Raw genomic sequence first — 26583 nt, 5'->3', positions numbered from 1 at the left:
TTCCTACAGAGTGGGAGAATAAAATGCATAAACGGCGACTGCTGGTGAGTAAAATGAGGGTTTCTGTGAAGGTGCTGCTTTTCCAGACAGTCGCTGGTGTGCAGCTGAGAAAGGGGCGGGATCCTTTTCAAGTAGCTTAGTTGTGATTTGCTGAATTCGTAGACTTTTCCCCTTAAAATCCCAACCCTCTGTCTCTCCCCTCCACCCCCCACCTTTTTTTTTTTTTCTTTTTTTTTTTTTTTTTTGAGAAGTTGACTTGCGGCTGCTTCTCAGTGCGCACGTCAGCTGTAATCTGGTCCCCGGTGCCTTGTGCTGACACCATGAGTTCGGAGGCTGATGAACCCAAGGAAGGTACGGTTTTTTAACTCTTTTCAGAGGAGAGGAAACGTGCATGCTCGCGTTGCCAGCGTCGCTTTTGTGAGTGAGGAGGAGAGTTCCTGTGCGCTTTAGCTTTCGGGTATTCAAAGGGGAGGGGAAAATGCCTTGGCAAAATCATCCGAAGTTCTGCCGATTTCTCTGGATATGAAATGACCAAAATGTGGCACCCAGGGATATTTATCTGTCTCGGCACTGGTAATTTACTTGCATGTGAAATACTGGTAAGTGGAAGAAACGGTATTTCAAAACACTGGTAGCAGAATATTGAAAGAGGAAGGTTTTTTTAATTTGGAAGCACTGTATTTTTCAGCAGAAGAGGAAGTTGCATGTGGGAGAAGTGAAAGGCCATTATTTTGGGAATAAGCTTGATGCCGCTTACTTCCCTGTCCGAGTCAGTGTGCATGCACGCGTGTGCATGTGTTAAAGCTCAGAGGAGTGTGCCAAAGCTACAGGGTTTCATTTACTGCTTCTAGAGTGGGAGGTGTGGAGGAGCTGGAAGTGCTCCAACAAAAATACAGTTATTCACTAGTGTTGATTGGGAGGGGGTGCGAGCTAGAGTAGGACAGTAGGGAGCAAGTGGGGGAGGAGGAGGGCAATTTCCTGAAAGTGCCTATATACAAAAGAGCATTTATACAGAAGAGGGAACAGGGCAGTAGTGGGGTTATACACTGGATTTCTTAGAACAGAATCGATGTCTCATGGTTACAAATAGTCCTTAGGGAGATTCAAACTTACAGAGATCCAGTATGGCTCAGAAAAATAACTAAAAAAACACAACAGATAGGCAAGCAGTAGAGCAACCTAAGCATTTTGTATTTAGTGAAACCAAGAAATTTTCAGAATATTTCGGATGGTTTTCCCCTCACACTCTACAACTTCCCCCACTTCAAGAATAACATTACTAGGGACCTCTGTCTGCTTAGTTGGTAAAACAGTTTTGTTCATTTGCAGAAGAGTCAGCTTGGACTGAATAAAACTTAATGCTAATAATGCTGATAGAACCTGGTTAGTAATGAAGCATGATAGCCTGTGTTTTGATAAAGAATTACAACAATGCTCTCTGCTTTCTTTTTCTTCTTTCCTCTCATCAAATGAACAGAGGAACTAAAAGACAGCTTTTTTTTTTTTTTTCCAAAGACGATTCTGTAGGACAGATTTATTGAAAAGCAGAACTGAAACAAAATATTTCTCTATAGAAACTGTTTGAAAAAGAGAATATGTGAATTAAGAATGTGAGCATTCTCCCTCAGTTTTACAGCAGGAGAGATCAGCTTCCATGACATAGCATGAAAGATCCTCTAGGTTACATACAGGAAGCTCCAGACAATTTTACCAAGTTGGCTATATTTGAAATGTAAATTTTCTTGTTTAAAGAAACCTCTTACTTTCTTAGATGACTCAGATGCTTAAAGTCCTCTGAAAATACTTCCGCCTTTCTGTGCATTTCTTTTGAAACAATTTGTGATGCCAGGATTTTCATGCTGAAAAAAGCATTTGGAGCAGGTGGCTGAGACAGGAAAGAAAAGGTAGCTTTTTGGTTAGTTATTTTTAGCTGGGAAATTATTTGGGTTTTGCTGTCCTGTGATTTTAGTAGGTTAGAATGGAAAATAAAAACAATAGCCATTGTAGGAAGATGAGGTACAGATATCACTAAGAAGGTTTTTCAGTTGGTCTGTAAATGTATTCCTGGTAATATACTCCCATCTGTAAAGGAATAATTTAGAAGATGCATGAGAAAAGGGGTTTAGTGTGTATGTGACTAAAAACTGGGATTAACAGGTGAATATGTAGAACTACCACTTTCACACTGCTTTGCCTAGTCTGATTGAACATGACATGAAAGATCACTGAGCAAAATACTGAAAAATAATAGTGAAATACCTGTGGATTTGTAGTGGTCCAGTGTATGTGGCATGAAACAGGCATTTAGAGTCTTTCAACTAACGAGCTTTGTTTCATCAAGAAACTGTGCTTTTTGCGTAAAGAAAATCTATACTTCACAAACTCAAATTTAATTTGGGGCTCACACTTTTGACACTGAGGATATATAATCTTTTAAGTGGTTTACCAAAGTGGGGATGGTTGATTTTTCCTTTAGGTGCAAGACTGAATGTCACTCTCTGACTTGCCCAAAAATTACAAGGCCCAGACAGGGAATTAGTAGGTAAAGGTCTGTGACAGATTATGGAAGGGGTAGAGGGTACATTTGGACAATTATGAAGTAGTTATTTTCAGAAATTCTGTACGTTTCAAGGCCAAAGCTAGTGATGAAAGCATAGTGGTTAATCTGCTACATACTAAAAAGTAAAAGGAGGAGAAAACTACAGGAAAAATGTTATTTTAAGGTTGTTTATAAGCAAAGGCGGAACTTTTCTGGTTTTCTTAAAGCAGAGATGCTCAGGTGGCCAGGGAAGCATCACTGGCCAGGAGCGAGTGAAGGGATACACAAGGAGCCCTGAAATACAGTTGCAGCTTTCAGGCGTGACTCTCAGACCACGTGTTGGAAGGTCAGCCTGAATGGAAAGGATAATCGCATCGAACATTGTGTATGTTCTGACAGTGATCTGATGCTGAAGTGAGCAATACTTCACTTCCAGCTACTTTATACAAGTGAATCGCAGTATTTGGGAAACACTGGGATGTCTGTAAAAGTGAATTTAATTGGTTAATATGGATTATTTTTTAAAATCTGCATAACAGGATCATAGGTTTTACTACTGTAAAAATTAACTATACCCAGTGTTACAGTGAAACCCAAAGTCCAGGTAAATTTTGAATTACTATCTCCTGAAGCTTTTCTTTTTTATAATTAATTCAGTAAAGGTAGAGTCTTTGACCTCAAGTCAAATCTTAAGTTTTTAGCAGGAACTGGAACTAAAAAGACATTACTAGAAGACAATAATTACTTCACTGTATTTTGTACTAATTGCTGGATATGGGGTATATAGCAGTGTTTCTGGGCTTTTCAGCTTCTGCCTTTGATCTCTGCATGGTCCATATTAGAATGGTAACACAAACCAGTTTTTTTTTTTCTCCTGTCATACTGCTTAGTAACATTAGAACAATCTTTGTATTCATCTGTATACCACAATGCTGTGGTAAATACGTGTGTTTGTTGGTGTGTGTATCAATCTGTATTGCATTTATAGATTCCAACAACTGTGATGATATAAATCACCCTGGCACATTTTCTTGTAGTTACTTTTGTCCTAGATGAAACAAAGAGCATGGTAAAGTCAAGAAAAAGATTATAGCATTTAACTGCATGGCATAATTTCAATCTGGTGTTGCATGGTGGCATGTCATGTACCAAGGAAGGTAACATATGTTTTCAGGCTGTTACTTGACTTAACTCCTTTCTGCAATCTGAAGAAAATGTTCTTAATGCTGTCATATTAAAAATAGGCCTCATGAATACACCTTCTTAAATACATGCCAGTACTGGTTAAAATTATTGTGGTGTTAATGGATTCCTTGCATAGTATTTCTTCAATAGAATGAAATAGAAATTTATGTAAAGCTTCAGAAAACTTCAGCTTCATTCTACAGGTTTTATGTTGTATATTTAGAAAACAGGAGATAAATCTAATGTCTCAAAGGAAGAGTAAAATAATAACAGATATCAGAGTGAATGTAATTGGTAGCCTATGAAATGATGGATGCTGTGCTACAAACTCAGAAGCAGTGAGAGAGTGCATTGCACCTTTATCATAACTTAGTTTTAAGTACCACGTGTCATGGGAGAGAGATTTCTCTACATTCCTACAAGTGCTCAGAGCTTTTTTAGACACAGTTAGCATTTTTTAATCCAAATGAGATTACTGAGGAACGAGCTCACCTGTTTTGTTCCTTTTAGAGCTCAGAACAGAGACATAGGAGTTATAAAATCACAGAGCACTCACTGTTTTGAGACGTCAGTACTCCCTCCTGTAAGTAGTCATGGATTTGCTTTGACATTGTACAGTTACCTCTCATTTATGTGAAAGTTTTCCAGGGTAGAATCATGCTCATTTAGGTAACAAATTGTCTGTTCTTGTGTTCCTGCAGGCCACTTATTCCATCCAAAACATCGATGGGAGTCTGTAATGTATGCCACTGTCTCTAAACCCAGCATTTGTTAGAACATTTTATGCTTTTATGACAGCAGATGGGGACATCTGTGCAAGTACAATGTTATCCATACATAAATGCAACATGTACCCAGCTGTACATGTTGGACTATACAACAGTCCCATTTCATGTTAACTTTTGAAGTTGCAGACTGAGGTGGGTGTCGGTCTCTTTTCCTAAGTAGCCAGTAATAGGGCGAGAGGGAACAGCTTCAGGTTGTGCCAGGGGAGGTTTAGATTGTGTATTAGGAAAAATTTCTTCACTGAAAGGGTTATCAAGCACTGGAACAGGCTGCCCAGTGAAGTGGTTGAGTCACCATCCCTGGAGGTATTTAAAAGATGTGTAGACGTGGCATGTAGGGACAAGGTTTAGTGGGACTTGGCAGTGTTAGGTTTACGGTTGGACTTGATATGATCTTAAAGGTCTTTTCCAACATAAATGATTCTATGATTCTGTAATTAGAATAAACTGCTTGAAAACCATGAGATTAAACAGAAATGCAATGTCTCTTGTCTACTTTTGGACCCAAATCTGAATGGTTTTGTGTGAATTGTGGTAACTTTGACAGCTGCCAAAGTTAGAGATCATCCCCTTCTCTTTTGTGGAGCTCATTTTTCCATATGAAGCCACAGGGAAGCAGCACAGACAATTAGTACTTACCCCCACATATTAGACCCACCTTCTGCTCTCACCCCAAAGACTACAAAGCATGGGCTTCCTTTGTTTCACCTGCTCTTCGCCTACGCTCCCTTGTCAAAACAACAATATCCATAAAACATTAAGGCCAGTGAAACAGGCTTTTTGTTGAGAGTAGTCTGAAAACTTCAGTTCAGGAGCAGGAAGAATCATCTGGCCCTGATGGATGTGTCAGAGGTCTAGATTAGTCAGTTTGAGTATTTTTTTTATTCTGCAGATAACTTGCCTACTGCTGATGAAGAGAATTAAAAGATTGCTGGGGTCATACATATCATGTACGCAGCTCTATAAATCAGAGCAATGCTTAACAATTTGGCATTTTCATGTAATCCCTGCTGCAGACTGTTAGAATTCAAGATTAATAGGACAAGCTAGAGGCAAAATACGTAATTTTAGTACAGGAAAGAATGAAAAAAGGAAATAAGCTTATGAAAAATCAGAAAGCAAGGATTATTACTAATCGGACACTGTAATATTGTATCGCATATACTAGGGAAAGCATTGCCAGAGGCGCAAATAGCGGGGGTGGGAGGAAAAGCAAGAATCTAACACCTAATGAAGAAGGAGCAATGGAAAACTTGGAGGATATAAGACCGCAGTACACAGGCAAGTCAGAACTACTAGATTTTTTTAATGTAGTTTGGAGGATTGTACATTTAATGAAGCAAGATACAGGAAACAAATAAAGGGCTTTGAGGACAGGAATACAACTGCTGTGGTTTGTAGTACAGCTGCTGCAGCTCCATCTAGATGTGGGCATTTGAATCTTTCAGTAAGAGCACTGACTTAAGGCTGTTAAACCATAATCCTCTGGAAGTAGCTCTGCATCTCTGCCCTCAAAAATTGAAAGAATGATTCATTTTATTCCCCTGGCCAAATCAGGGTAACCTTTAAGATAACCTATCTGTGAATGGATTAGGTGGTGACTCTCGTTGGTTCTTCTGCAGGCTCAGAATTGAATGGTTTGAGCTGGTGTTTTTTATTATATACCACGTTTGGAAGCACATATGGAGTAGTTGTCTTCTGCAGAACACTTCATACCCCATGTATTTAGCAATCTCTCCTTTGTGCAGTTGGAGCAGATGAGGAAGGTAGGTAGTAATTTGATCAGAGGCCATGGGATAAGCACTAGCCATAGCTGGTAGGTTACTTCAGAGAATCACTGAAACTCTTAATGTGTTAATCATTTAGCTGTGATTGTTGGGTTGAATACTAGATTGCTTTGAGAAAATTCCATTAATATAATTATGCAATCAAATCTTTTCAATCATAGAATGCTTTGGGTTGGAAGGGACCTTTAGAGGTCATCTAGCCCAATGCCCCTGCAATGAGCAGGGACAGCTTTAACCCCATCAGGTTGCTCAGAGCCCCGTCCAACCTGACCTTGAATGTGTCTAGGGATGGGGCCTCCACTACCTCTCTGGGCAACGCATTCCAGTGCTTCACCACCCTCATTGTAAAAAATGTCTTCCTTATATCCAGTCTAAATCTATTCTTCTTTAGTTTAAATCCATTATTCCTTGTCTTGTCACAACAGGCATTGCTAAAAAGATTCTCCCCATCCTTCCTATAGGCCCCCTTTAAGTACTGAAAGGCCACAACAAGGTCTCCCCACAGCCTTCTCTTCTCCAGGCTGAACAACCCCAACTCCCTCAGCCTGTCCACGTAGGAGAGGTGCTCCAGCCCTCGGATCATTTTTGTGTCCCTCTTCTGGACCCGCTCCAGCAGGTCCGTGTCCTTCTTGTGCTAAGGGCTCCAGAGCTGGACGCAGTGCTCCAGGTGAGGTCTCACCAGAGCAGAGTAGAGGGGCAGAATCACCTCCCTCGACCTGCTGGCCACGCTTCTTTGGATGCAGCCCAGGACACGGTTGGCTTTCTGGGCTGCAAGCACACATTGCCGGCTCATGTCCAGCTTTTCATCTACCAGTACCCCCAAGTCCTTCTCCGCAGGGCTGCTCTCAATCCCTTCATACCCCAGCCTGTATTGATATTGGGGGTTGCACTTGGCCTTGTTGAATCTCATGAGGTTTGCACAGGCCCACCTCTCCAGCTCTCCATCCATCCATTTGGATGACATCTGTAATCCACAGTGAACTGCAAGACCCGCATGTTTAATTTCAAATAAGATACAGTCCTTTGAGCTATCTGGTTGATAGAGAGAAGCATAGATTAACTGAGGCTGCAGGGAACTTCTGGAGGTCATTGGGCACAACCTTCGCCTCCAGGCAGAGCCAGCTTTGAAGTTGGATCCGAATTCAAAGTTAGATGAGGTTGCTTACGCTTTTTCCAGTCAAGTTGATAGTGTCTTCAAGAGTGGTGGTCCCACAACTTCTCTGTCAGCATACTCCAATATTTCACCACCCTTGCTATGAAGGTGGTCATTCCTAATGAGAATTGCCCTTGCTGCTCTTGTGTCTGTTGCCCCTTGCTCTTTTGCTGTGTATCCTCAAAAAGAGCCAGTCTCTGTCTTCTCTATATTCAGTAACGTTAGATGTATTGCTTAGTTCCACTATTAGTCTTCAATGTGAACAAACCTAGCGCTCTCATCCTGTCCTCTGTATCATGCGCTCCAGCTCCCTAACCATCTTGGTGGCTATCTGCTGGACTTGCTTCAGTTTGTCAGCAACTTCTTTGGAGAGAGATTGAGGAGCCCAAAACTGGACACAGTACTCCACATATGGGAAGATAGTACTTTGTTTTCAAATTCTACCAGTCTTTTCCATCTTAGAGAATTGATTGTTGTACCAAAGACTTAGTTTCCCCTTCTTCCTTCCATTTATCTGTTGATGATAGCATTTGCTATATTATAGTACTTCTTAGACCCTCGGGTTATATTCTTTGAGGAATTTGCGAACTATGCACTGTCATAAATGAGCCAGAGGTTAGAGATCAGGGAGCAAAAGTCAGTGAATCTCTGGAGAATCAAAAGAAGTATCTGCGTAAGGGAAGGGCCTTGCACCTACATTTGGAAAGGTTGTATTCTTTATCAGTATATTTCCAGGTGTAGCAACAGGCTAAATGAACGTTTTCTAAGAATAATAATGAGTGTTTTGTAATACATGTGCCAGGGATAACATAAGGAAAATGCAAGACTGAAATACTAATTGTAAGTTGTAACTTTTATTCAAAAGCACACATCGTTCCTTTCATCAGTAACGATTTATCATTTGGTCAAATCTTCTGTTAACGGTTTTTAAATACTGCTTTTTGAGAAGCACGTTACTTCCCCTCCCCCCTCTCTCCTCAGATGTTTAGAGTGTCTAAAAACACATTTGGGTAATAAATAAAGCAAATGAAAACTAAATTTCGGGTGTTATTTCAACTTTCTGGACTGATTTTTTGTTGCAATTTGATTACACAATGTGGTAAGAGGAGAGCATTTTATCAAGAGGTGTGGAAGAGCCACTGATTTTTATGCTACTTTATGAAACAACTTCTGTTTTTCTTTTTCCGTACATCACACTCAATAGAAGAAGTAGTAGGCTAAAAATAGTTTCATCTATTTCATAATGGCTTTAAAGCCAAAATGACTCTTTTTTCATGTTTAAGGATTAATTTTTCAAGTTTGCTTATTGGGTAGATGCTTAATAGATCCAGCAGTATCCAGTAGTAGTACTGTTAATAGTCACAGTTGTTGTATATAACTTTGTAAGAAATTTGAGTACTTAAACTGACTGTTTCTGCAATAATAAATAGCACCAATCTGAATGTTAGTCTTATACGTATTATTAACTTTTTTTTGTGTGTACTGCGGGAAATCTGGAAGTTACATATTTTCATGTTTTCTCTGTCTGCATCAGTAGATTTGCCAAGGTACTTTTGTTTTTTAATGGTAGGTGTACACTTTTTCTTTTGTGGACACATGTCCATCATAGAATCGTTTAGGTTGGAAAAGACCTTTAAGATCATCCAGTCCAACCATTAAATCATTAAATTGTGACTATTGAACAGGGTACATAGTGGGATTAGCAACGCAGACGCAACTGCTAGCAGCTTGGTTCCTTTAACCATAATGTCAGCAAAAGCACAAGCCTTAAATCTGCTGTCAGCTGGGCACAGCCTTGTTTTGAGTGAGGAGGAGAGAACCTGGAAACCTGTCCTTTGAGAGTTTGATTCTACATTCATCCTTCTGGGATGTTTTCCCATGAGTTTTGGGTTTTTTCACAAGAATCCCTGCCTGGGTTGGGGTGTGGCTTGGTTCAGTTTCTGCAGTCGATTCCCTGTCACAGTTCTGTTTTGCGGTTCATTTCTGGTTTTTGATTGGCTAGCAATAAGAAGTGGAGAGCCTGCACTGCTGCATGGCATGGTGGATTCAGTCTGGGGAACTTGGGATCTAAAATCTTCACCACAGATCTGTTTCAGCAGAAGCAATGCAGAGGATTGAATACACACTGTATAAACTAATTTCTTTTTCCCTGCCTTTTGCTGAAGTCAGTATCAATATTTGTAACTATACAGATTAGTAATGAAAGATCAAAGAGTCTGTTTTGCATAGTAATAGGGGAAACCTACATTTCAGTTTGATATACAGTATACAAATGTTGGGGTGTCTGCTGGCAGTTTACAGTAATGAGAATAAATTGTAGTAAAGCGGGAGTTAGCATTTCATTTATTTGAGAGCATTTATCCTTGAAAGTTTGTGATTTGAAATCCAGGGACATATTCTGAGATGTATTTTACGTATTTATGAAGGTAAGTACTTGCAGGTTTCTCTAAGGCATTGGTAGCTCACCTGATTTTAGTGGATCTCTAAGAATGTGATACCCTCAAGCCTTGATCTCAAAATGTTTACGTTTCATTTTATACAGGAATTAATAAAGCACTGAATCAGTGCGTGCACAGACAAGCTTCCACTTAATTAACTTCATCGAGGTGTGTAGGAAACTTTGACTTTGAAAAATGCAGAAATTCCATTGCTTATAAACTTAAAGTTTTCATGAGATCTGTTTTTTGAAATCTGATTTTTGAAATATTCACACTGGTGAATATGTCAGCTATTGATTCCAAGGGCTCTTTCTGCCTACTTGCAAAAGAGAAAATGAATTAAAGTTTCTGTTCATTTAAAGATATTTTTATTAAAAATATTCACTGAGAAATAGTGACTTAGACTTTACTTCAGAAACTAACAAAGAACTTGAAACAATGAATCATGAATTTGAGCAGCTGTGAACAGAAATAGTAGATACTTCAGGAAGGGGTAAGAATATAGCTTAGCTCTGGTGTCTGCATCTGTGCTAAGATGTCTTCACCAAGCTCACAGCCTTGTCCTCCATGCTGGAGATGACAGATTTAGGAATCTGTGATGCAAGACCCACTGTCCTGGATGTATGTTTAAACTAACGTTCTTTGAACATACGGTTGGTATTATAATCAACTGAAAGAGAGGTAAATTACAGTGGATTTAGATGTTGAGCAGTTTGTTGTGGCTTGTTAGGTAATGCCGTGCAGTATGGGAGGAGAGGGTCGCAGCATCACGGTGAGGTGAAGAGAAACTGTTGACATTTTTATTTCAGTGCAAAAATGTAATCGAACTAATTTGAAATCTAGATTGCTGGTGTTTATTTTCACCACTTGAGGCCTTTCCTTCTCCAGGTTCAAATTTGCAGTCCCTCCTTCTTTTTGGGTAATAATCCTGAAAATCTCAACCTACAATAACCTTTCCTGGTGGATATCTCTTCATAGGTGATCAGTGCTGTTCATTGCCTACTTAAAAATAACATTTGATGCCAGTGCAAAGTAACAGCTGTAAAAAACAGTGCACTCAGCCTCCTACGCCTTGCCCTGAGGAGTGAACTACAAGATAGATGCAGGTTTTACAGAATCACAGAACAGTTGAGGCTGAAAGGGATCTCTGGAGACTGTCTAGTTTTAGTCAGTAAATATATTTGCAACATTTAAAAATAGATAGGATCGCTAGTGCTTTGCTAGGTATCAAAGTTTGGTACCCAAATAATACTGCTTCCTGACATAAAAGAAAATGACAGTGTCACACACATGATGTTTAGCCAGAAGATTTAATTTTGCAGAAGGAACAACTTGCTAACAGTATTATAAAGACCTGATTTTTCTCTTATGCTTTATATTCTACTAGGATTTAATGACATTAAAGAAAGCAAAACCAAACTCTTAAGATGTGTGGGGAGGTGGACCTGTGTTTTGACAGTCAGTTTATGCTTGAGAGTTTAGGTGCTGTTAAGGCAAATATCTCAAAGGTCGTTTTATTTTTTTCCAGTAAGTGTTAATGTATAACACTCTTGTGTTATGTATACTTTGTGTACTTTTTGAGCTGTTTTGAGCATTGGTTTTGAATTGGAGATGCCAGGAATAAAGCAAACCAAGTGGAAACAAACAGGAGTCAAAGCAAAGCCTCCAAAAGACAGACTGTGCATTTGGGTCATGGGGAGCCTGTTCTGAACTGACTGCAAGGGAGTAACGGAATGAAGGAGATAAAATACTCTCAACCATTGATTTCATGGCTGGAAGTTTGGATGACAGTCCTGGTAGTTGTAGTATGTATATATGTATAGAGGGAACAGGCTGTAGCTACTAAGTATTGGGAGAAAAAATTAAAACTGAGGGGTTGGTTTATTTTGCTCCTTGTGGAAGAGGAAAGTAAGGGAATGCCATTGCATGTTAGCGGTGGCAATGGAAAAGACCTCTATGGCCACCAAGTGTAGTCCTCCATAATCACAGATACCATGAATGATTGGTGCAAAAGAGTAGACAAAGCATATATTCTATGTACAGCCATGCATTTAATGACAGAAAACTTATCCTTCGTGTATAAAACAGGAAGACAGGAAGTGAAAAATTAAAAACTGCAAAAGAGGTGAAGGGTGTCGCTAGTATCCCTGGCCTAACAAACAGCCAGTATTTGATAAGGAAAATTCTTAGATGGCATATTTCCTTGTGTTCTATAATCTGCATTTCAACGTTGATATTGAAAAAAGGATATACTAACTAGACACCTGAGAAGTGAGTGCCTTGGGAATCACTACTGGGCTTTTTTCTGTATCTGGCCTGTAGCTGTGGCAATCCTCAGTGCCTCACAAGTTTCTTTAGAAAGGGAAAGACAGAGATCAGATTATGTGTGTGTGTGTGTGTGAGGCAGGTGTCACTTAGTTTCTCAAGGCAACCAGTGGAAGATAGAAGAGTAATATATATAAACAAAGTGCAAGCTAGCAATCCAGCCTTCTCAACGTTACACTGAAAGAGAGATATTCAGAGACTCCTGTCCTGTCTGCAAGAAACAGACAGGGTGGCGTATGGATTGACATTGAGAAGAACAGAGAACCAGAACCAGAAATACAAGAAAAACATTATTAACTACTTTCAAAGCTATTGTAAGATCACTCACAAACCTTTCTGTCATTGGAACTCTCTGAAGCCTCTGTTGCGGCTTTCTTTATATGGTATTCGAAATATATGTCCTTTTGCATTTTGACAGCCACGTTGCTACCTTGTCCTTGTAATTGAGTTCCCTGTCCCTCTCATGCCAGATTGCCATCTTGTCTCGACCTTCCAGTTTATTGTATTTTTGCCACGTGTTTCTTAAACTTCCTCTTAACTTCCCTGCCTGCCCCCATGTCAAATTTAGGTCTCTCCAATGCATTCAAAGCTTCCCAGGGCTGCTGGTCTCTCTTTTCCTTCTGCATTCAAGCCAGAAGCTCTTCTGTTATACTCTAGGTCTATGCCTACAGCTAAGTTTTTTTTCTGAGAAGACATTCCTTTTGCCAGGAGGGTTGTAAGAGCAATTAGATACCTCTTTTGAAACTTCAACTTTTGGTAAAACATCCAACTGTAATGGCCAGATTATTTTATCGGAAGTGCCACTTGGGTTAGGGAGCTTGGCATTGCTGCCTTGCTGCAGTTTGGTACATGTTTCTAAGGCTGGACAAGAAAATACAGTATCTGCGTTGCATTTGCTTGATCAGAAGGAATGACCTAAGATACACTTTATTTCCTACTAAAAGATTTGCACAGCATTACTGGTGAGTGTGCATGGACACCTGGTAGATACAGAGGAACTTGATGTAGCCCTGAAATGGCCAACAGCTGAAATATACAGGCTGCATGTTTAATACCACAGCACCTGTTGTTACATTCCAGCAAGGATAACAAATGGTGGAAAAGGAGTGAAATACCAAATTAAGTTCATGACCCTCCTCTGTCACTGTCATTTTCTCTGTTTAATATCCAACATATTTTAAAATATGCTTGTCCAAGAGTAGTCATCAGAACTTAATCTGATTTATTTTTTTCTTATTAAAGCTGCACTGTTAATTAAACTACATGCAGAGGCTCTAGGAGAAAGGGCTTTTAAGAAGGCTTTTTAAATTTATAAATCAGCTACAGTATATGTATCACGTGATGCACAGGGTGGCTGTGGGAAGCACAGGCATGTAGAACCAGAATAACTTGTTGGCACAGATTGCTCTCATGGGGCTGCAAAACTCTGCACATACATTCTTGTTGGAAATAGCATCTTTCCTTGCCACACTACCCAGCCTTAACCTCCAGCTACTTTTTTTGGCAATTCTTCTCACCTCTTGATCAAAAGAGTATTTTGTTTTCTGTTTTTTCATGGTTTGTTTTTTGTTTTGCAGCTAGAAAGTGGGTCATCTTTTGCTGTTGGTCAAATTTGGGGCATTTAATATACTAAGGCTAGAATTAAATAGCAAAATCAGGAAGCATATAATAGTATCATATGCATTTTGCCCAACCTATTGACAGTGACTTCTTCAGCACTTCATTGAGTCAAAAAAAGGTGTTCCCAATGGTGTTTGCTAGCTTTTCCTTTATCTTTCCCATGTTCCTGCTGCTGAATGCTTACTTTCAGTATGAGTATGCAGATTAGACATGCTGTATATTTCAAAAAAAAGCTTGATTAGCTAGATTTTTTTCCAAAATTGCTTGATTAACTGTTGCTTCAGAGTGACTTGCAGCCTCAGAGCTGACTTCCAAATCCAGTTAGCCTGCTCATGCAATATTTGCCACGCATTAGGCTTGGCTTCAGATTGGGTATTTTTTCTTTTGAAGGTTTTCCAGTGTGAATGTTAAAATTAGTACACACTGCTTGACTAACTAACATTCTCATAGTATGCTCAGTTGGTAAAGATTATGGTGAGTGAGAATTTAGTAGAATTTACTGTACCTATTAAGAGAACTGTAGGAAAAGGTTACTTACCTTTATGAACGAATGCTTTGTATGCATTGAAAATTTTCGTTTAAACTGTTTTCTAGTTAAAATTCATCTTCATATATAAATCTCCCTTTTTAAAAACAAGGTGCCAAATAAAATATTTGCTCTTCAAATAAGGACCTTGTGTACCTGAATGAAAAAAGTAGAGATGTATGTGGAAGAAATAAGTACTGTATAGGACCCTTGTTTTTTGGGTGGTTGGGGTTTTTTTTTTTTTTTTTTTTCCTCCTTCTGCACTTAGCCGTTTGCCCTCTGGGTTTTCCACTGCCTGATGGTGCTTGCCCAAGCTATCTGCTCTGTTGCAGTCCTTTGCTCAATGAACTTTGTGGCTGCCCTGGTCTCTCCTCATCCCTGCCATCAGCCAGCTTAGAAGTTGCAGTCCCAGTGTCTGAGGTTGAAGAGCGCAAGCTGTGAGAGCGCTGTCTGGTCTTGCACGTCTGGTACAGGCTTCAGTTTTCATTAGCCTTTGAAGAGCCAACAAGTGAACAAACTTTTGCGAATGCAGAGACCAGCCACTATGCTGAAGTGGCCATCTGGGGACTTCTGTATTTTTGGAATGATTTCTACATTGCAAGGATTTTATCTGTGCTTTTAAAAAGTTTAAATTTAACACACCTTTCACCCAGGGAACTTTGAAGCACTTAGATAAGAATCAAAACACTGACTGTTCTGTTTTTTTTAAAAAAAAAAACCCAACACCAAAAAATGTTCTTTGAAACCATGACTCACTCACTCAGATAGTTATTAAGAAGTTATAAATCATGGTGGCAGCTAGAAAAATCAGCTTACCGTATTCATATCTGAAGAATTCATAGTCTGTGTCCTACCACTCATTTTTTAATCTTATCATCACATAATAAGTACATTGTGAAAATTGTTACAGCCCTGGTAACATGTTTATGACTCTCTGCCTGCCTGTTCTGTACTTCAGGACTTGTTCGTTCACTGATGCTAGCTCTTGCAGTTTATCAGCATTGGAGCTTTACCTTACTGAAGTCATGTGTTTATACATGAAATCATATATTTATATGCCTCAGTGTATTTATTTTTTTAATGTTTCTGGCCTGTATCATTCCTTAAAACAAGTGTAGCCCTGTAAACACCCAGAAAGCAGAATGCACAAGAAAAAACTAAAAATTCAGTAATTTTTTTATCCCTTGATATCTAGGCAATCTCATGATTTTCAAGGTGCATGACTCATGGTCACATACACTTGGAGGGCGTCGTGCTGTCAATCCCACTTGATTTCAAGTTGCCTCCCTCCAGGGAAATGATGCTCTCTCAGTCTGGGAGTCTGACTGAACACACAATTCGTACAGCATGCACGGGCTTTTAGCTGTAGTACTCCCCTGCGGTCTGTAGAGAGGCAAACACACTCGTCCGCACAGGATGCCTGGCAGGAAATTGGTTGCCACATTTCTCAAAGCTGTGTGATACAGTCTTTTAAACGCTGCCTGAAGCGCTGAGTCGGTGCTGTCTCTTTCCTCCTAATCCCTTATAAGTGTTCTTTGTGCCTTGCCCAAAACCCTCTGTCATTTTTGGACCTTGCGCTCACCACATACTAGTGCAGTACATGGTATACCAATCACTAAAATGAAAACTGGGTCTCACACAGCAGTGGTGTTGTTAATGGCTTCACAGTCACATTTTCTCTTCCACTGGGACTATTGTATCAATGTACCGAATACATGCGCTAGAAATGCAACTCATGTCAGAAAGCTCAACTCTTGACTTGCCCATGGAATTTGATGTGGTTCACTGGAAGTTTTTACTGGATGCTTTTTTCCTGGTCCTTTATTACAACAAGCTCAGTGACTCAAGTATTCATTGTCAATGTACATAAGATTGAATACACTCAACTGCAAGTGATGTTGAATCTACCATTGACTGTTACCTTGTGGAAAAAACATTCTGTCTTGATTTAAGGCAGTGAAATCATCTGATTCAACTTTTTTTCCCCCCCCCCAAATACTTCTGTGTTTTAAGTTTAAACAGAGTTGAGAAATGGGGTATTTAGTAATAGGCGTTTGCCACAGTACGGAGGGAGGTGTACCAGCTTCCATGTCAGGGAAAAGTCAACATCGCAGCCAGAAGTAGTAGCCTTCTTGCACTTTTATACCAGTCTCCTGAGAGTTTATTAACCCACAATTCTAAATTTTCACTGAAAGCTTATACTTCCCCCACAGTTTTAAGGAAAACATGTGTAAGGTAAAATGCTACATGTCCAATATTTATGGACTTCAACACACAAAATGCTAATGTTAAACATACATACTGCTGGCTGCAAAAATTAAGAAGTTTCATAATTAATAAACTCCCAATTTTCACAGAAGGCAGTCTCTAGCAACGTCTTTGCTCCTCTAAATCATCAGCTTGATTTTGCAGATGTCCCCATTATCCCTAAGATCCTGTGAATTTCAAAGGAATGGAGGCAGGATTTCCTCTGAAAGCCTTTCCCCTTGGAGTGCTCTCCTCTGCAGAGGGATGGCTCTACTGAACATAATCATGTTTATTTGTATAGATTGTACAGAAAATGACATCCCATTGATTTCAAAGGGGTATTTTTCAATTAAACACTTTTAAAAAAAGTGAAGTGTAAAACTGCACAGGAAAGAAATAGGAGCTATAAAGAGCAGTCATGAGGAAAAACTATCTGAGATATGCTTAAAATTAGTGGGATTACCTGCTAAAATTCTGGGTCTACTGCAGACCACCAGAGAAATGGCACTATTTCAGTTTGAAGTGCAAGGATGGGACCTGTCAATACAATAGGTGTGATCTATACGTCCTGGCCAGCTACTGTAATCGCTCTTAAAAGGTGACTACAATACCTAAGAAAATGTGGCTGCTTTAAGTAGTACTCTAAATGTGGTTTTACAGGCTTATTTTTAGGTGCTTGCATCTGTAGTCGGGGGTTTGAAAGGGGATGCTCGGCTGTCCTCACGCTGGGAACGGGGGCTGGTGATGGGTGCAGCCGGCGGCCGCCCCTCACCAGCACCCTGTGAATCCAGCACCTCTGATACACGTGAGTATCTGCATTTGTAGATATCGGGTTAATGTTTTAACGTCTTCGCGACACTTCTTGACCCTGCCCTTCAGAGTCACAGGACCTTTCTTCTCCCTCCCTTTCTGCTAATTGTTCAGTTGCCAGTTAGCAGTAACGGCTATTGGTGTTGCACTGCTTCCTCAGCAGTGCAATTTCCTTTCAGCTCTCTTTTCACGGAAGTGAAACTACTGCGATGTATTTTTGCATTCTGAGGTGCTAAAGCAAAATGAAGCGCTGCAGGCAGGAGAGAAAGGTGGCCGAGAAGAGCTGCTGCTATGGTGAGGGGGGAAAACCCACGTTCAGTCTGTGATAGCTTCTGACAGCGTTTCAAAGCACATGGTAGTGTGCGCTGGATTTAGCGGAGTGAATAAGCCTCAGGCCAGGCTTCACCTCGGGCATTTTACCTCTTTTTCTGCTGTCAGCTTTAACAATTCCAGTTCCATTTGATCAACGAGTAAGTAATTTTACTGTTTTTTAAGGAAGTATGTATGTTCGGTCTGAAGGAGCTCCATGATCTTAGTGCTTAAACTCAGTTTTATTTAAGCAATTTACTGTGAAATACATTTTAGGTCTTTCTGCCATTGGTAATGAGGAAAAACTGATTAGAAAATACAAACAGTTTACAAGTTCCTTTTTGGATTGACTGAAATACTGAAGTATGAAATTTACGTATTTAGCAATTAAATTAGAACCCATGTAATAACACAGGGAAAATGAAGCTGGCTTCTGGTGTATTGCAAAGTACATAGAAAATAGGCCGTGCTGGGCAGTCCCAAAACTTGGACAGTTTTTAGAGAAATGCCTTCAAGAATTTAATACGTTTTGTGAGTGAGCAATTCCTGTTTTGTTTAGCAGTCGTAATTACACATCAAGCTCCACTTTGTCAAATGTTAAATTGCATAATGTAAGGAGGTTTTTTTGTTGAAAAACTGTAACATTTTTAGAAAACTGCCATATTTTCAGTTTCTTGAAATTGATACTTTGCAGGTTGTGATGTGTAAATTGTTAGAACCATACCGGAGTGTGTCACTTGCTGGAGGCAGGTTGTATGGATTTCTGTTCAGTTACAGCAGAGCATTCTGTGTGATATTGTTAGCATTTTATAAGAATACCTACAGCATCCTGGAAAAGAACATTTTAAAATACATATATATTGTATTGGGGGCGGGGTGTCTCTGCAAATTTATGGAATATATTTTGACACAGTGACTGCTATTAGTACAAACATCTATATATCTTTGTGGAGTGTCAGAAGACATCATGAGCAATTAGTAAATTGGAAGGCTTTAAGAAATAAAAGATACGAAAGAACCATTGATATTCCTGTTTTGGAAGAAAAAAGCTACCGTTCACCTGTAGATCTTTGTAAAGCATTGGCTGTTGAGTTCTAGTGTTTGACCACCCTTTGAAATACTTTGATTAGTTTTACTTGAGTAGTTGCAGTTGCATTTTTATATTTAAAAACACAAAATGTGAATCAAATATTTTCAGTTCAGATTGACTGCTTAGCATCTTTAACGTCTTCCTGTATCTTTGTGGTTGGGAAATGTGTTTGTCTTGTGATCTTGAGTGCTTTGCCCAAGATAGTTAACAGTGGGTTCTTCAGTTTTTGAGTGTCCTCATGTAGTAAAGATCTTAAAAAAGATGCACTCAAACATTTCATACTTCAAAACAAAATACAGGCATGCACTGAATGTCTTAAGAAACAAACTTGCTCAAAAGTTTCCGAGATGACAAAAAAGGAGCTTGTGACTAAGTTTCTCAAAAGTACTGTTGAAGAAAAAGCCACAGATTTGTGTCTCACATGTCCTGAAGGACAAGCTCTTTCTATTTTTTGGAACCTCAGAGGCACCCTGCATCTGAACACACACAGCTGCCCAACTACAAACATGTAAGAGGAAGCCTTTTCCAAATTCAGGGACTTACGGTTTGGCATCTGCAGAGTTTATGTTTTCATTAAAAGAAGAAAAAAAAGTTTCCAGGCCCTGTGTTTGCAAAGCAAACCTTCCATATGTGAAGTAAATGTAAACAGGTGAAGCTTTCCTTCAGCCTGTCTGAGAGTCCAGGAAAGCTGCAGTGTAAAGGCAGTCATCCCCCAGACTGTTCAACCTGGAAATACGAACTCATGAGTGACTTAGTGGAGAAGGTGCTGGAAGTATTTGTCACTGGCAACAGAATATGAGCAGTAACATTTCACAAAACGAGTCTCTGAAAGAATTTTGGGGGTATTTAAGTGTTTGAAGAAAGTACAAGGCAGTCATTGGGTATATCGGTGCAGGCAAGTATAGTTTTGGAGGTCGACGTCTGTTCTAGGATTTATTTCATTGGTCACAGAAGGATCTCTTTATAAGGTTATACTAGCAAGTATTATGGCAATCTCTAGACTGTTCATTTTTGGCTATTTCTGCATTAAGTATAGGACATAGAAGTGTTAACCTATACTTGCTTTCCTTCTGAAAACTAGCATCTTCAGATTTCACCCAGAGAATCCCAGGTTTTGCTGACAAAGGATTTTTGTGTTTGTTTTATATTTTTTATATTTTTTTATATATGTATATTAAAAAAACGTAATACATGTGTGGGATCTGAATTCACTGATTATGTAAAATGCTAAGCAGGAAAAAGTTTTGCAATAGTCAATTCACTGAATTACTATCTCTAGTTGAGTAGCAGTGGTAATTGTCATGACATTGGGATAGTCGTGGTTTCAGATTCCATTATGGATATGAGAATCAGACCAGTCTTACGACGCATCTGATCAAATAGAGCAGGTTTATTGCCTCAATTTGAAATCCCATCAGTCCATATATGGAAAGATACTTTAAACCATTTTTGAGCAAGTTCTACCTCATTCCCTGTTTTCTCAAAAATAAAAGAGGCTATAAGAATGTAAACGTAAAGACAACAGCGTTTTAGGGATTGAAAGATGAGAATTCTGTCAGCTACATACATAAGTTTGCATTATTTTTGTGGCAGTTAGTAGGACTAACATGAATGGATAGACATGAAAGTGTTTAAAAAACACTGGAAGTGTTTAAAAAACGGGTAGATGTGGTACTTCGGGATATGGTTTAGCCTAGTCTGCCCTTGATTGGCTTAGAGTAGACTTGGTAGTGTGGGTTAATGGTTGGACTGGATGATCTTAAAGGTCTTTTCCAACCTAAATGATTCTATGATTCTATGAAAATATTTCTCAACTTACTGTCCGTAGTATGTCTGTTACAAAGTGTTGACTGCATACTTTTTTTTTCTCTCCCTCCAGTGGCCACAGATGTCTTCAACTCCAAAAGTCTGGCCATTCAGGCCCAGAAGAAGATCCTTGGAAAAATGGTGTCCAAATCAATAGCAACTACTCTGATCGATGATACAAGCAGTGATGTTTTAGATGAGCTCTACAGAGTGACAAAGGAATATACACAAAACAAAAAGGAAGCAGAGAAAATAATCAAAAACCTCATTAAAATAGTCCTGAAATTGGCAATTCTCTACAGGAACAACCAATTTAATCAGGATGAAATAGCATTGATGGAGAAATTCAAGAAGAAAGTTCATCAGCTGGCTAAGACCGTGGTCAGTTTCCATCAGGTGGATTATACCTTTGACAGGAATTTTTTGTCCAAACTGTTAAATGATTGTAGAGAGCTACTTCATGAAATCATTCAGCGTCACCTAACTGCAAAGTCACATGGACGTGTCAACAATGTGTTCGATCACTTCTCTGATTGTGAATTTTTGGCTGCCTTGTACAATCCCTTTGGACCTTATAAACTCCATTTGCAGAAACTCTGTGATGGTGTCAACAAAATGCTAGATGAGGGGAACATATAAGTGCTTGTATTAAGGTTGACTGCCTATGCATTATTTGTAGATGGAACACTGTTGATTTATGAAGGAATAAGGGAGCATGCAAAAAGGGTTTTTTACATTACGACATACTTCCAAAATATTTTTATTAAATTGATTCCTTATTATGAGCTATCTGTTGCTATTCACAGTCCATCTGGAAGAAAGACTGCACATGAAACAACTGGATAAAGGCAATAAAACAGAACAGTCCAAGTAGAGTAAGAGTCTTGCAAGATAGATAACAAACCAAAATAACATGCTGTCAGACAATCCAAATCTTACTTACATTTACAGAATTATTTCTAAACTATCAGAGTCCAGTAATGTTAGTAACAGGCTATAATGGTGATGGTACACTCTATAATTTCTTTGACTTATTTGTAACAAAAATATGTATTTCATTCATTTATAGTCTTTTATGCTCTCTGCACAGATCACAGCTTCCTAGTGTTGCCCTTATGAAGCATTCAGTTTTAAATAATAACAGTGATGCTGTCACGTAGAGTCTTAACGGGCTTGTTCATCTTCAGCTCAGTGGCGAAAACTTCCTGTCTGCAAGGCTACCAAGTATACATCCTTATAGACCTGCACAGATGCTTGCTTCCTTTGATTATATGGGGATAATTTGAGGAATAAGCTACAGTAAAATAGCCTAACTGGGGAAAAGTATTCCCTAGAAAACACTTGCGGTACATTATTTTAACTTTGCATATGATAAGGTAAACCACAGTGACTTACCTCTGCAGTTCCTTAAGATATTTAGAATCCTGCTAACAGGTCATAATTCTTTTTGAAAAGGTGTGAGTCAGTATATTTTATACACTAGACTGATGTGTATGATGATGTGAATTTAGAAAACTTAATTATCTGAAAATAAATTCCAAGCCAATTTGCTTTGTGTACAATGAAACTAGAAACAGAAATTAGTTTTATCATTGCATTATATACTATTTAACTAATGGAAAAACGTCATCTTGAGTAATTTTTTTTCTTCTTCTTTTCTCCCCTCCTACCTTTCATCCTTCTTTTTCTCCCTCACCTTCTCCCTACCTTGCCCTTGGGGATAAAAAAATGTGACTTTCTACACACTGTAATGTACTTAAAATCATGAAGTTAATACATTTCAGACACCTGAAGACTTTTTGTTAGGAAGCATATAAAGAATTTGCTGTTTATTTAATTGCCAGTGTTTTTGCTGTTTGCTGTGTCCTTTTGTTTTAATGAGTAAACCAAAGAATATTTGCACTCCGAACTTTTCATGCCTTTTTCTTTTCCCTTGTTACATTTTAAATTATAAAGAGCAAACTTGGCCTGTGCCAGCAACAAAAGCATCACAGCCTCTGACATACAGCTTCATTATTACTTGCGATTTTTTAAGAGAGAAATTCACTTTTATTCATGTTTGGTCACTAGGCTCTGAATATTCCCAGAAAGGTGCCAGAGATGTGCCAGAGAAATGTGTTCAAAATGTGAACCCATTTTATACAAGCCACTAGTGTCTAGCAGAGACAGAAGATTAATTTACTTCTAGGTTTGAACAACTAGGAACTGATGTAAGGATAGTGCACCAGAATTTGCCAAGATAGATTATTAGCTTGACATCGGAAGGAATATAATTTAAGATACCTTCCCATGTTTTACTTAAACAGTAAATACATTGTACTTTTGTCCATCAGATATCATGTATAGGAATGCAACATCATGAGGAAAATCCCACAAATTGTAAAGAGTATAGTTTCTGATGTATTTGCTCCATGTATTTCTTTTCTCCTCCTGCCTAGGAAGAGAAAGCTATTTGTTTTCTTGCCCAATTCTTTGAGGTGAGAATAGAAAGGAACTTGACTTCTAGAAATTGAAACTGTTTTCTTTACAAATCCTATTTCTAAATTATGTTCTGATTCTCAAAAATAGCATAGTTTGTAATGAATGGTAACGATTACTGAAAGGAGGACAGGACAGTACCTTCTTTAGAACCAGGCACAATGTATGCATGTGCTGTGTAAAACACGGAAGATTTCCTTTCACCATGGCCCAGAATATTTTGACTGCTCAAATTCAAATTTTCTCTGGGACAAAAACTGCTTAAATGGTCTTTGTACATTGTTGATGGACACCTACTTACATGTATATGAGCCATATTGTAGTCAAACTACGTATATTTTCAGTAACACAGTATCTTCTTACTCAGTTGCATTATCTGGCCGTATACTTTTTAGAAAAAGCAAAAATTGCTCATGGAGATTTGATTAGAAGCATAAAAACTTGTCAATTAGGAGAAGTTATATTTAGCTCGCAATCTAGTTACATACTTCTGAGATGCTGTAACAATAGTTCTTGTCTGGCATTCATTTTCCGTTACAAAGTGCATTCTGTAACGATGAAAGAAAACAATTGTACTGGATTTCCAAAGACCTACCTTTATAAATAACACTACATAGTACTCAAGCTGTGTAATTTTGCAGTTTATTTTTCCTGCAGCACACATAAATAGTGGCTTTAATTATCAAAATTCAGAAATAAATTGATAGCATTCTTCCTTGTAATACACTTGTCCTATTCAAGCATTGACACGCTAGCAGAAACTTGAAATAGTCAAGGGTTTAAAAGAGGTTACAGTAGTACTGTTTAATTATGGGTAGGGTAATGCCGTTATTCTGTGCTGTAAAGCTGATGCAACACTGTGTTTTAATAGTGTAATAATTACTAATATATTAAAATTGAATCATCATGGATTAATTTTACAACAGGCTTTTAAATCTCAGTACCTTAGATGTTTCACATTTGTAACCTCTTCTTAATGTTTAGCTAATACATAGTGCCCAATGCCATCCAAATATATGTTGGTGAAGTTGTGGAAGTTAATGTTACAGCCTTCTAGAGGAGTTGAAAAAGCGGTAAGTCAGACCTTGGATACCTTTTGCAAAACACATCAAACAACTGTGATCTCAGCCATACAAAGAAAGCAAGATACAGGGATGTTATCACAGCCACTTCGTGTGCACCACCTTAAAAGGGATTCAGTAGACCTTTTGGCCACCCCTTAATTATGTTGGTATGCATTTGTGTGTATGCATAGACAAAAGAGAGACAATTTGGTAGGTTACAAGCCTTATTCTTGTTCTTAAGCTCTCTTGAGATTTATCTTCTTTTAGAAGGTACAGGGATTATCAGGAGTCTGGAAGCTTTCAGCAACTGGTGTGGGTTGGGTTTTTTCTTTAGGAAAATACCAAATCATGTCTTTTCTAAAAAAAGATTCAACCCCACCCATAAAGCAAATTCCTGTAAAATAAAGGAATGAGATGATGGCCAGTTGCTTTCTTACATCTCCAACTAAGAAGATTGCATTTTCCCAAGGAAGTAGCAAACTGGTTTTCATGCCAGTTGGCTTCAGTTGCTTTCCAGACCCTTGTTGTAGCTATCACAGCTATAGTGACTACTTAAAGGTAAACTGGAATTCTGCACATAACTCTTCAAAGGACCAGAACATGCTTGTTTTCATGGTCTAGCAGAGAGGAGTTCACACTACTCCTAAGTCCATCATTGTCAAACGTGACAGTGTTACGAAGAGGATGGGTAAGTTGCACATTGTACTGGCTTAGATGATCTCTCTATGATGAGTGTTCACCATGTGGTGACCTCCTACCATAGCTTTCCTTTGGCCTTACATGCTTTTCCTGCACTTCCAGGCAGCAGAACTACTCTTCAGACAGGTCTATTCCTTCCCTACCATTTTTTCCCCAAGATAATATTACATTGTATATGCATCTAAGGAGAAAAGTAGACAGATATGTTACCCACTTCACGTAATGAAAAAAAAACAGAGATAAATACCAGTTTCCTGGTTTTTTTGGCAATAGTAATTTGAAATCTGAAAGAATAATCTACATCTTGATTTAGTTGTTAATGCTGGTTTGGATATAATCTATACCCTCATCAGTATTTAGCTGTGATTTCAGTACATGCACTTCTGAGCCTTTAAAAGAAAAAAAAAGTAGTGCTTTTGAATGCATTACAGAGGGTATACTTTAGCATGAACATCAAATGAAGATTCCCGTTTGCATAACCATTTGCAGAGAAACCGTCTTATTACAACTGTTTTTTCATTGAGATTTGGGCAGGTCAGCCAACATTCATGGTTAAGTGGCAAACATCTGTGCTCTGGATAAAACAATTGTCAAAGGAGCTTATAGTTGTCCAGAAAAGTTCCATAATATCTTATTTTTATAATCTGCACAGAAATAAAACTTCTTTTGGGAGAGGAAAGTTTCCTGTCTAACTTAAAAAAATTGCTACCAAAAACCACACTGTGGCTACTGCTCAGAAAGACTAAGTAATGTAGCTGTTATTTCCAATTTGTTAAAAAAACACTGCATTTGTTCTTACAGAGAAAGAAGCTCTAAAAAACTAATCCATGCTAAATTACTAATCTATTGATGACGAAGTTTGCATGCTGCAGCTGAAATTATATTGCAACTTTGACATTCATATCTATAGTATATATTTTAGGTTACCATTTGATTTAGTTTCCCTCTATGAAAGTAAAGGAGTAAGTATCTCCTTACAGGCTGTGTCTCAGAGCTCTCTCTGTTACAGTAGTGCTTGGTCTACATCACAAATCAAAATTTCTTAATGTTTAAATCACAGATTGCTGAAGTGACCTCTCTTAGTACTCAAGTTTTAAAATTTAGAGTGCTGGTTTCCAGTTTTAAAGCTGGTATTTATGGATAGGACATTCCTCAGTCAATACCCACTTTTTCTTGCGAGTTTGGGAAATACAGGAACTGAAGTGTATCATCTAACGATCTGTAAATTTCTACTTGCTATCACTCCACCAGTTTCTGGAGAAACGTTCCTTAACGGCATTTCTTTCTACTGGAGAGCAAATTGAAAAGAGACAGCTCCTAGCTTTGGGTTGTCCCATAATTACACAGTATCATGCAAAGAAACAGACTATAATGATTAAGAACAATGGAATTAAGGAGATAATGTTACTTGTCCAACTTTCCCAAGCAACTGAAACCTGTTTGCTATTTGTTGTTCTCCCCTGTGGGAAAGTCTTGGTGTGGCAGGTGGAGGACAAAGGTAGAGCTTCCTACAGTTACTGTGATTTAGATATCAATTACTTTTACCATCACACAAAAGACCTTCCACTTTCTACTCTAAAACATCCTAACACTGGAATTTAAAATCATGCTTCCCATTGGCTTCATGACAAATTAATTCCTACTTCAGTTTATATTAAATATTCAGGTTTTAAATGTGCTTTTATTAATGCACATAAATATGACCTGAAACAAAATAGAAGT

The 26583-nt window shown here is 38.5% G+C and overlaps 1 protein-coding gene across 3 annotated transcripts in view; it reads left to right on the top strand.

The window, feature by feature from the left end:
• The window catches only part of TNFAIP8 (TNF alpha induced protein 8), a 71899-nt gene extending 49413 nt beyond the window's left edge, over positions 1 to 22486 (top strand). The window contains exons 1-2 of one of the 3 annotated variants that reach the window (XM_009484912.2): positions 319 to 351; positions 20694 to 22486. In XM_009484912.2, coding sequence (XP_009483187.2) covers positions 321 to 351; positions 20694 to 21259 — 597 coding nt within the window. In that variant the 5' untranslated portion in view covers positions 319 to 320 and the 3' untranslated portion in view covers positions 21260 to 22486. Of the gene's footprint in view, positions 1 to 318; positions 352 to 17871; positions 17886 to 20693 lie in introns of those variants that run through there. The other 2 variants (XM_075726341.1, XM_075726342.1) reach the window with 2 other exon arrangements.
• Positions 22487 to 26583: the final 4097 nt, after the last annotated feature.

Source organism: Pelecanus crispus, chromosome Z (assembly GCF_030463565.1).
Source record: "Pelecanus crispus isolate bPelCri1 chromosome Z, bPelCri1.pri, whole genome shotgun sequence".
In the NCBI taxonomy this organism is placed as follows: domain Eukaryota; kingdom Metazoa; phylum Chordata; class Aves; order Pelecaniformes; family Pelecanidae; genus Pelecanus; species Pelecanus crispus.
The sequence above is the reverse complement of the archived record's forward strand: the minus strand, read 5'-3'. Positions and strand labels throughout refer to the sequence as shown.